General features: G+C 40.4%; 1 protein-coding gene across 1 annotated transcript; it reads left to right on the forward strand.

Annotated features, from left to right (window-relative positions):
- The first annotated feature begins 2,075 nt into the window (after positions 1–2,075).
- Positions 2,076–9,359, forward strand: LOC117246159 (E3 ubiquitin/ISG15 ligase TRIM25-like). Its single transcript, XM_033609911.2, has 7 exons — positions 2,076–2,346; positions 3,645–4,013; positions 4,226–4,321; positions 4,524–4,757; positions 6,989–7,151; positions 7,236–7,295; positions 7,405–9,359. The coding sequence occupies exons 1-7, from the start codon at positions 2,107–2,109 to the stop codon at positions 7,926–7,928; spliced, it is 1,686 nt and encodes a 561-aa protein (XP_033465802.2). The 5' UTR covers positions 2,076–2,106; the 3' UTR covers positions 7,929–9,359.
- The last annotated feature ends 2,234 nt before the right edge of the window (positions 9,360–11,593 follow it).

Raw genomic sequence — 11,593 nt, forward strand, 5'->3', positions numbered from 1 at the left:
TAACAAAGGTTCAACAGGTACATAAAAATATGAGAGATTCAACAGTACACATTATACAGTAATTCAATTACAGTCTGATACACAAGGATCTTCACTGCCTCTGCTGCTGTTAGCCACCAGCTGATGAGATCACATCTCACTGTACTTGTATTCATACAATTCCATGTAACAAATAAATGACTGAATTGAAAATTGAACTGAAATAATTTCTAGTTTAAGCCAGGTACACCTAGCTTAAGTTTGGACTCCACGCTAAAGCTAGCCATAAACAAACTAAATACACCTTAAGGCTGTTACGTTAGCCGTAATGTTTAGGCACTTATTTTAACTTATTTTATGTCTTTTTTAATATCACTGTGTTGTTGTTGTTGTTGTTGATGATGATGAGGGGAAGTGTGGTTGCTGTTGTTTTTTATAAGCTGCTGGACAACTGAATTTTCCGTTGCGAATAAAGTTCTTTCTATTCTGTTCTATTCCTTATCTAAGTACATCTAGTGTTAGCTTGAAATAGCCATGAACTGCCAACTCAGTACTACATAAAGTTACACTAGTTTGTCAACTCTTTATTATTGCTTTTTATCATAATTAATTTCTAGCTATAAACAACTGGATACATCTTAGCTAAGTACACCTAATGTTAGCTTAAAATCCATGAACTGGCAATAAGTACTAATAAAGTTACACTAGTTTGTTCTTTGTAAAGTTTACTCTTTATTGTTGCTTTTTCTGTGTTATTGCTTTTTATCATAATTCATTTCTAGTTTTGGGTACACCTGGCTAAAGCTCTGGACTCCAAGCTAAAACTAACTATAAACTAACTGGATACATCCTAGCTAAGTACACCTAGCGTTTGCTTAAAATAGCCATGAACTGGCAGTTAAGTACTAGATAAAGTTACTCAAGTTTGTTCTCAGTAAAGTCAATTCTTTATTATTGCTTTTTATCCTAATTAATTTTTAGTTTTAGCTAGGTACACCTAGCTCAAGTTTAGGACTCCTGGCTAAAGCTAGCTATAAACTATCTAGATACACCTTAGCTTGGTACACCTAGCGTTAGCTTAAAATAACTATAAATTGACAACTAAGTACTAGGTGCAGTTAACATTTACTCTAGTTTGCTCTTGGTAAAGCCAACTCTTTATTATTGCTTTTTATCATAATTTATTTCTAGTTTTAGCTAGATACACCACACTCAAGCTTCGGACTCTTAGCTAAAGCTAACCATAAAATAACTAGATACACCTTAGCTTAGTACACCTAGCGTTAGCTGAAAATAGCCAAGAACTGACAACTAAGTACTAGGAAAATGACACTAGTTCTTGGTAAAGTAAACTCTTTATTATTGTTTTTTTTCTTTCTTATTGCATTTTATCATAATTTTAGTTTTGGCTACGTACACTTAGCTAAAGCCTCAGACTCCTAGCACGTAACTGGCTGTAAACTAACGTTAACTAGATACATCTTAGCTAAGTACACCTAGCGTTAGCTTAAATAGCCATGAACTGGCAACTAAGTGCTAAGTAACGTTACTGTAGTTTGCCTTTGCTTAAGACACTATTGTTTTTTTTGTTTTGTTTTCAATGTATTATTGCTTTATATCTTAATTAATTTCTAGTTTCAGCAAGGTACACCTGGCTAAAGCTTCAAACCAGCCAACCTAAGTACACCTAGCTTAAAATAGCCATAAACTGGCAGCTGAATGCTGGGTACACTGGTTTATTCTGGCATTAGTAGTCTAATGCATTCTAATACAACATCAGTAAGGCACATAAGTTTATTTGTTTACCTTCACTATGTTGGAGGTTTGCTGTTCTCCCAAGCTCCGCCTCAGTGGGAAGACACTAGCATAAAAAAAGTTAAATAAATAAATTAATGAATTAATTAAAATAAACACATTATCAGCACAGGCACAACATTTAGGTCGAAATCCACAAAACCAGCTTCAAAGTGGAAATCTGAAACAATTAGAGTTAATAGAACACAGCTACGTTATGATTGGCCAGTCTGCCACCGGGGGGCGGGACTTAGTGAAGGCTCAATTAACCCAGGTCTATTAAAATGAGGCGAAACTGAAGCGTGAGTTTTTCTGCACCTGCAACTCATCAAAATGGCCGAGCGACAGCAGCCGGAGCGCGGTGTTGATTTGGACCAGAGTCAGTTCTGCTGTGCAGTATGTTTAGACCTGTTAAAGGAGCCTGTCACCATTCCCTGTGGACACAGTTACTGCAAAATCTGTATTGAGTGCTGCTGGAACGAGCAAGAGAGGAGGGGACGGTACAGCTGCCCTCAGTGCAGGGAGACCTTCAATCCCAGGCCTGTTCTGAGGAGGAACAACATGCTGGCTGAGGTGATTACTTAATAAAAATACAAGTGGGTGAACAAACAGCATACTGGTCAGGGTAGTATTGGATACTTGAAGTTATGATGTCATGTATTTGTTTGGTTGCTGTGACACAAGTACAGACACTGGAGCAGCTGATTGCTGTAGCAACTCCACCATGCATATTAATGACTGTACGATCCATCCCATAAATGTATGTGTGCAGAAAGGTCGTGTGCATGCACACCCTCTGTCACCTGGAAACGTGGGCACGGTGGATCAGCCTCACATGTGGCCCTCCACACACTCACATTCACACGTGGTCAATGCAAAGCACCTCATGAATGTTGATGTATAGAAATGAGTCTACTGATTAGAGCTGTTGATAGTTATGATCATGATCATCAGTGAAAAACATTTGCTAGAGAAATATATTAAAATGTAAGAAGTTGCATGACTTTAAGGGTCATTAAAATGTGTACATTAGACTTGCATTTTCATCAGGGTAACTTGTAATTTGTAACATTACATGTCCAATGTTACCTTCCCAACACTGAAATTGTAATTGAATGTAGTGACGTAACTATGGATTACATGTATGTGTGAGTATGTGTTTATATAGATTAGGGTCTGGGTCTTCAACAGGGGGTCCTCAGCCCTGAGAGGGTCCCCAAAGTTACTGCAGGATATAATGAGCAAAGTTAAATCAGTCTAATCATAAAAAAACAACTGTATATAATTTACAGCGTGCAAAATTAACAATAGGCTGACTGTTACCCATGAATCATTGCTCAGTCTTGTGAATTAGCGAACATTAAATCTCTTGGTGCTTCTCAAAGTCAAGAAAGGATCCTTAAACAGCTGAATTTCAAGGAGGCTATGTCATCGAATCCCGCTGAAGGACTGTTCCAGTATCGAGGATCCTTCCTTCAGTGTATTTTTAAGGATGCATGTGTGTATCCTCAGCGGGCATGAAGTACCCACAGTTCTTTGCGCATGATTGCCAGAATTGAAGGTGGGGCCTCTTCAGTGACGCACACCTGGGCACTCGCTAGCCTGTTCCAGTGTGTATTCACCGAATGCTAGGAAGTAGTCTTGCCTAGCTTCTGTAGGAACTGACTTGGGAATATCCGTCCTACCAAGGAAGCATCCTTGGCTTTAAGAAGCATCAACTGTGCGGGGCGTATCCATAATCGCTAGCAGATGTTGCAGACCCCTGGGTTAGAGTAAACTGAACCCTATTTAATTGATTACAACTGTCAAATACAATATGTTACAATATGTTGGTTAGTGTTATCTCTCTGAGTGTCATTTATCATCCCCAGGTTGTAGAGATGATAAAGAGGACAGGCACCCAGCTGGCCTCTGCTCGTGCCATTGCTGCCGGCCCGTCAGACGTCGCCTGTGATTTCTGCCACGGGACCAGCAAAAACAAAGCCACGATGTCTTGTCTGACGTGCTTGGCATCTTACTGTCCAGTTCACCTCGAGCCTCACCACAGTGTTCCTGTGCTGAAGAAGCACCAGCTGGTGTCAGCTACAATCCCACTGCAGGAAAAGATGTGTACAAAGCACAACAAGCTGACGGAGGTCTACTGTGGGACAGACAAGAAGTGTATCTGCTATCTGTGCGATTTAGATGAGCATAAAGGCCATGATACGGTGTCAGCTGCAGCAGAGAGGGCTGAGGAACAGGTAGAAACAAAAACACAGCAGACATAGTGAGCATGAAACTGTAGACTGTTAAAAAAAACAGAAACACATTGATATGTTTGCTTTTAGGATTTTAGTCCTATTTCTATTATCAGTAGTACTTGGATGTGATTGAAATATTAGAGAACACAACAACTGTATTAGTAATCCATTCACGATGAGAGATTTGCTTTTGCACTGACGATGTCTTTCAGAAACAGCTGATTGTGAGTCAAAAGAAAGTCCAGGAGAGATTCCAGAAGAGAGAGAAGGAGCTGAATGAGCTGCTCCAAGCTGTGAAGGATTTGAAGGTGTGGAAATGATATTTTAGTATTTGAATAATCCTGTGTTTTTGATGTCTTTTTACTTGTCTGAAGTCATTATCCAAATAACCACAACAGATGCATGTATTTACTCGCTGACTCCGTTTGTCATTACAATGTGTCATGTAATCTAGCTTTGCCAGAGAAGACGTATTTTAAAGAGAAAAATCTTTTGTCTTTGTTTGAACAGAGTTGTAGCCGGCCTGCAGTGAAGAGCTGCGATAAGATCTTTGATGAGCTGATCTCCTCCATAAAGAGACAATGCACTGTAGCCAAGCAGCTGATCAAAGCCCAGGAGCAGACTGCAGTCGCTCAGGCTGATGAGCTGCAGCAGCAGCTGGAGGAGGAGATCGCTAGCCTGAAGAGGAGAGACATCGAACTGGATTGGCTTTCTCAGACAGACGACCACATCCATTTCATTCAGGTAGCAGACACTTCTCAGTTTGATGTGGAGCAGCGGTGTCGTCGTGGGTGGGGGGAAGTGGGACAGATAACCCATCCTAGTGGGAGGGGGAGGCCCTCGAAAGTCCTGAACGGGGAAAGTTCGGTTTTGTTTGCAGTTTTTCATTTATCAGTGCTATAACTAAATTAAAATTGGCTGAATGAATTGGTTGAAAGACTGAACCTTGTACAGGAAAAAAAGCTCTAGGAGGCCGCTCTCGCCCCGTAAAGGTGCAAAATTTAGTCACCCTTACACTAGGATTCGTCTTTAAAGTCCCATTTCCACCAAACACTTTCGGTATGGTAACTTTGGAACCAAAATAACCCTTCAGACATGATATCTAGACCCTTGGTCCCTTAAGTGTTTCCACTGCAAAGAGTACTCTTAAATGTGGGCGGGGTTGTCGTCACTCACTGCTTATGCAAAGGGTCCAGATTTGGTGCTACGCCCTCGAATAGATCTGTCTGTTTCGATGTCATTTCCACATGACTAAATAATCAGTGCTGTGCAGCCAAAGCACTGAGCTCAGTTAATTTTCCTTGAGGACAAATCACTGTGAATCCATTGCCCCAAAAGTGACATCTGCTGGCCAAATCTGACAGTGCAACATGTAATGCCATCGAGGCTGATGTTGGAATAATATACTCAACAATACATGAGGGTTATTTCAGCATGGTTACAAACTGTATAATTCAGCCACCTGTCAGATATAGTATTTACATTTGAAATTGTTTTGGCGCCAAAAGAAGAATAATTAAAACATTCAAACTTTTTGGTAAAACTTTTGAGTTTGTTTTCCAGTCCAGAAATGCATAAATGACCTTTGGCCATTGCTGAACCACAACAGTAGTGATAGCCAAATGAGGCCTCATGAACCACTGTCTTTTCTGAATCCACCAGATGGCACTTATCTTTAAACCAAGACCACCATCTGGTGGGGTCAGAAAATAAAGACAGTGGTTCATGAGGCTTCAATGCATGCATACTTTTAACAGATGTGATTGGTTGTCACAGACACATCCTTTTTTGAGCCTGTAAGGTGTAGACACTCAGTGGAAACTGCTGATGGGAGGTTGAGACAGAATCAAGTCATCACTGTTGCATTTTTGTGATCATTTTATTTCTAGCGTTAGGTGAGGGGAAACATGCATACCCTTAATGAGATCCACCATACATATTATCCCTGCACGATCTAATCTGTAGCATTTCATTGACTCACTGTCAAGCAGTGTTTGGAGAATACTTCTCTGACCTCTTTGTGTTTCCACCATTTTCTCCTCTGCTTAAGAAACTCCAAAGCCTCTTAAAAGTTCTCCTCCCTGCTCTTAGCGGTTTTTCACCTTAGGTGCTCTTTTAAGGTTGTGAATAACTTATCTTTCCAAGGACCTAGCCTTAACTTTAAGGAGAAATTCTAAGAAAACGTCACAATTCTACAAATTTTCTTAGAATCTCGCCACTAGGAGCAACTCTTAAAACTAGGAAGCGTTGTAAATACAGCCCCAGGTGTGTATATACTTAGATCTAGTGATGGCTGAATGAGGCCTCATGAACTACTGTCTTTATTTTCTGAAGCCACCAGATGGCGCTGTCTGTTCAACAAAGGTTTGAAAGCACACTTCATTGCCAGTCCTTCAGCCTTTATCTTTAAACCAAGAGCGCCATGTGGTGGGGTCAGAAAATAAAGACAGTGGTTCATGAGGCTTCATTTGGCCATCACTACTTAGATCATGCGACACATACACTGGACACAGGTGGACATTTTTTAACTAATAATGTGACTTTTAAAGGAAATTGGTGGCAGTACGTCTTATTTAGAGGCTTTGTAGTGTAGGGGGTGAATACAAACATGCACACCACTTTCTAGTGTCTTTAAAATACCTTTTTAGTTTTTATTTCACTTGACCAAATTTGACTTTTGTGTCAAATCCAAATAAAATGGGGACAAATGCCAAAGGGGGTGAATACTTTTGCAAGAGTGTGAGCTATCCATCTCTATCCATCTCTCTCTGTATCTCTCTATCTATATACAGTACCAGTCAAAAGTTTGGACACACTTTTCATTCAAGTAAATGGGAAAGTGTGTCCAAACTTTTGACTGGTACTGTATATCTTTGCAATATCCATTTATTAATGAACATACAGTACGTATTATACTGCTAGCTATTTCTCTTTTTATTTCTTTATTCTGGTCTGTCTTATTGAATTCCCTGCAGACTTTCCAGTCCCTCTCAAACTCCTGTGAGTCTCCAGACTTGCCCCCTGGTGTTGTCGCTCGTCCCAAACGTTCGACCAAAGCTGTGACTAAGTGCGTGTCCAAGATGAGGGATGACATAGAGAGCCTTCTGAAAGACACATTGCCCAGGATCTCTGCCACAGGTACCTGATAGAAATCTAAAACCCCAGAGTTATGCAGTGGTTTTATTCAGGTCCAGCTGTATTTAGGATGTGTTTGTGTCTTAGTGTCCACTATAGATGTCGCGCTGTCACTTGTGCCAAAGACCAGAGAGGAGTTTTTATGCTGTGAGTAAAACATTTAATCCACAATATATCACCACATTGATAATGAACCGAATATTAAACGGTTGATGTTAATATAGACCTGTTTTTTCCTGCTTTGTTTGTCTGCCAGATTGCCATCCTCTAACCCTGGACGTGAACTCGGTCTCCCAAAATTTGTCCCTTTCACAAGGATACCAGTGGGTGGAGAATAAAGCCAGTGACAGACCTGCTCACTCAGAGAGGTTCACAAGTTTCAGGCAGGTTCTGTGCAGAGAGGGTTTGTCTGAGCGATGTTACTGGGAGGTCAGTTTGAATGGCACTTGGTCCGTGGCAGTGTCCTACAAAGACATCAACCGATCATCAGAGTTTGGACAGAATAACAAGTCGTGGAGTTTAGAGTGCTCCATACATGGCTACACTTTCCGACACAACAAAAGGAGCGCGAAAGTGTCAGGCCCTCAGTCGTCCAGGATCGGAGTGTACCTGGATTATGAGGCAGGTACGCTGTCCTTTTATAGCATCTCTCACACGATGACTCTGCTCCACAAGGAACACACCACGTTCACTCAGCCTCTCTACCCTGGCCTCGGGCTGAAGGATGGTGATTCTTGGATGAGCAGGGGACATTGTGCAGAGCTGATCAAGATATGGTGATAAAATTTATATTGGGGTGGCCAATGTGTGCCTCTGTTGGCCCTCCAATTTAACTGTGTACCATATGATAGATGAGAGGATGTGATTTAAGGTCCTGCCAAGCCTTTTATATTTTGATGCAGTTTTTTGGCTAGTTTTCTCTGCTGAAGCATCAGCACTAACCAGAAATGCTTTAGAAGTGCTGGCTACTATTTGGATGAGAAATTGTCATTTTTATATGACACGTAGTTTCAAATATATTGCATTTCTGCAGCTTTAAACTAGCACTTTGAGTAACAGAAGCCCTTATACATACGTTCCTAATTGCAATACAGTTAAAACAGTTGAGGTAAAAGGGAAGCGTTGCGTCCATATTTTAAATCGTTGTTTTTTCCCCTCTCACTTTGGCTTCCCCTTGCCTTCTCTGGGTTTTCAGATTTGAATTTAAAACAAGACTTTTAAAAATGTTTTTTATGTTGCAGAGTGTTTTGGCCGATGTACTGCACCTAATGTGATGTTTAATGATTTTTTTTCTTTCACTTGTTTTATATAAAATGCCAATTAAATGGCTGCTCAGAAATTGTGACACTCAAAAACATTTGGACCTGGTGTTAATGTGCATTTTGGGCGATCCGATCACAAGTGGACAGCGCTAAATAAAAGTGTAAACGACAACAGACCACTTGCCGAGACAGTCTGTGACACATTTGACCACATATCTTTTGGATAAACACCAGTGCCTTGCCAAGCACTGGTGTTTATCCTGTTTAACTAACTTTTTTTATGTCAGGTTGGACGAAGTGTACCATCCATGGTTTTGCTCCATGGAATGAGACATGCTAAATTCTGACAGCGATATCTCCAGCTGTACTGACAACCACTAACGTGTCTAGTAAGCATGCTACAGAGCAGCTAGCAAAAGTTTGGACGTAATGGAGAGTGCAGGACATCACAAAATCTAAACACAAGCGGTCAGCTGGAGGCGTATGAGAGACGCAGGTGTGAATGGCGACGTGATCGGATCACCCAAATCACTAGTGATGGCCAAATGAAGCCTCATGAACCACTTTCTTTATTTTCTGACCCCACCAGATGGTGCTCTTGGTTTAAAGATAAAGGCCGAAGGACTGGCAATGAAGTGTGCTTTCAAACTATGGTTGAACAGACAGCGCCATCTGGTGGCTTCAGAAAATAAAGACAGTGTTTCATGAGGCCTCATTTGGCCATCACTACAAATCACATGTGAACACCAGGTCTAAGTGAGGCCTTTGTCATCAGTTACTTTCAGCTATATTAGCGTTGCAACTGTTGTATTTATTTTAGTGTATTTAGAGTTCACTGTTATACTTTATACTACAACTGGTTATGAAGAGTGAACATGTAACACATGTTTTATGTTGTTTACATACATTTTTACAAGAAATAAATGAATAAATAAAAGCCTGTTCACAACTCATTGTTCCTGACTTTCATTTGTCTCTTGGTGGAACATTTATTGAATGAATTACAACCCAGACTCCCAAAAAGTTGGGACACTGTGTAAAATGTAAATGAAAACTGAATGCAAAAATCTGCATATTCTATTTTGCGGTGGAGAAAAATAGCTTAAACACCACAATTTTTTTTTTTTCCATTACCCATTTTCACATTTCAGCTATCCACAAAAAATTTAGAGCTACACTGACAAAAGAAATCACAAGATTTCAAACCATATAAATTGTGTACAATAAAGTGGAATAACACAGGGGGGGGAAAAGTACTGAACACACCAAGTAAAATGTATTTAATATTTGGAGAAGCCGTTGTTCGCACTGCACGCTTCAAGGTGCTTACTTGTATGAAGAAACTAATGTCTCAGTGTTCAGATGGGAATTTGGCCCATTCTTCCACACAGACGGTCTTCAAACCTCGGGGCCTGATTGTGAATCTTGGAAGAAATGGAGCTTAAAACTTTACCAATGACTGTCCTCTATTCCCAAACGCTTACTGAGTGTAGTTAAAGAGAAGGCGATGTGTCTCAGTGGTAAAAACATGCTCCTGTCCCAGCTCTGCTGGAGAATGTTGCAGGCAGTTTATCACTTTGAACATTAAATATCTTGTCTGTCTACTGTATTGATTTGAAAACAGGTCAAAAAGGATCTGCAAATTATGTTTTTTTGTCTTACACAGTCTTTGGAATCGAGTCGTATTAGTCATCAAATTTAATAAATACGACAGCTTTTGTAGTTTAGTTCATCAGTGTTTTGAGGTCTGGAGATAATTTGTGTCTGAAATCTTGAATCCTGGAGCGACGTCACTTTTCTTGTGCTGCTTTCAGACACTTTTTGCAAGTACTTTAACCTTTGAACCTATTTATAATTGCCTGTGGATATTTTCATTTATCCAGGTCATAGTTATCTCAAGGCAATTAAATCAAACGAAACTGAGAAAACTAAGTCCAGTTGCGTTCGATTCAATTGCCTTGAGATATATTTATAATTATTAATATTGGTCCAGAATTATTAAAAATTTTAAATACTTTTTCCAGGTCATTTCCTTGCTTTGGGCGGCACAGTGGTGTGGTGGTTAGCACTCTCGCCTCACAGCAAGAGGGTTGCCGGTTCGATCCCGGGCGTGGGAGCCCTTCTGTGCGGAGTTTGCATGTTCTCCCCGTGTCAGCGTGGGTTCCCTCTGGGCACTCTGGCTTCCTCCCACAGTCCAAAGACATGCAGGTTAATTGGTGACTCTAAATTGTCCGTAGGTGTGAATGTGAGTGTGAATGGTTGTTTGTCTCTATGTGTCAGCCCTGTGATAGTCTGGTGACCTGTCCAGGGTGTACCCTGCCTCTCACCCAGTGTCAGCTGGGATAGGCTCCAGCCCCCCCGCGACCCTCAAGAGGATGAAGCGGTTAGAAGATGAATGAATGAATGAATTTCCTTGTTTTTATTTTTATTTTTAACTTTCTTTTTTCTTTTCTTTCTTTTTAACTTTTTTTGTTTTCAATATATTGAAAGAGTGGACATGTGAAGAGTGGACATGTAATACATGTTTATTCTCAGTTATTTGTGTTGTCCACCGCAGTAGAGTGTTTTAGTATTTTCACAAGAAATAAATCAACAAATAAATGTGTATTTACAACCCATCGTTCTTGGTTTTCATTTGTCTCTTGGTGAAAATTTATTGGCAGATTAACCTGAGTACATTATTAGCAAGTCAAATTTAATAAGTTCAGTATCTTTAGGCTTAGTGTCATCGTCAATATAACATTTTTGATGTCTGGAGATACTTGCTCTGTCTGAAATCATTAAATGATTCACACTATGTCTGGAAATGAGGTCTCAAATGGCAAATGGCCCTACTCACATTACTGATACTGTGTTGTATTGTGAGATGATATGAGTCCAGGAAATAGCGTCTGATCATTTTTGTAAGTTACTCAGGTAACAGTACAAACTGGAGGATACAAAGATAGTGAATGGTTTAAGACACAGCTATTGTTTTTGTCCTCTCCCCAGAGTGGCCAGGGGTCAAAGTCATCTGCAGCCCAGCACTTCTGTAGCTAATAGAAAAATGTATACTCTATTGCTGCATAAAGAACAGCTAACAGGGTGGATGATTGCCAAAACAGAGGTGTGAACTCTGCTCTGTCTCTCTCAGGTGACTCACCCTCCTTGTATTGAGATAAGCTCAGCTGCCGCTTTACGCCC

Source organism: Epinephelus lanceolatus, chromosome 22 (assembly GCF_041903045.1).
Source record: "Epinephelus lanceolatus isolate andai-2023 chromosome 22, ASM4190304v1, whole genome shotgun sequence".
Taxonomy (NCBI): domain Eukaryota; kingdom Metazoa; phylum Chordata; class Actinopteri; order Perciformes; family Serranidae; genus Epinephelus; species Epinephelus lanceolatus.

Bases quoted from the DNA above. Each gene is read 5' to 3' on its own strand.
- LOC117246159 (XM_033609911.2), top strand. From the start codon at position 2,107: ATGGCCGAGCGACAGCAGCCGGAGCGCGGTGTTGATTTGGACCAGAGT. The intron at 4,014-4,225 runs GTAGAAACAAAA...GATGTCTTTCAG, and splicing joins CAGAGAGGGCTGAGGAACAG to AAACAGCTGATTGTGAGTCA. The intron at 7,296-7,404 runs GTGAGTAAAACA...TTTGTCTGCCAG, and splicing joins CAGAGAGGAGTTTTTATGCT to ATTGCCATCCTCTAACCCTG.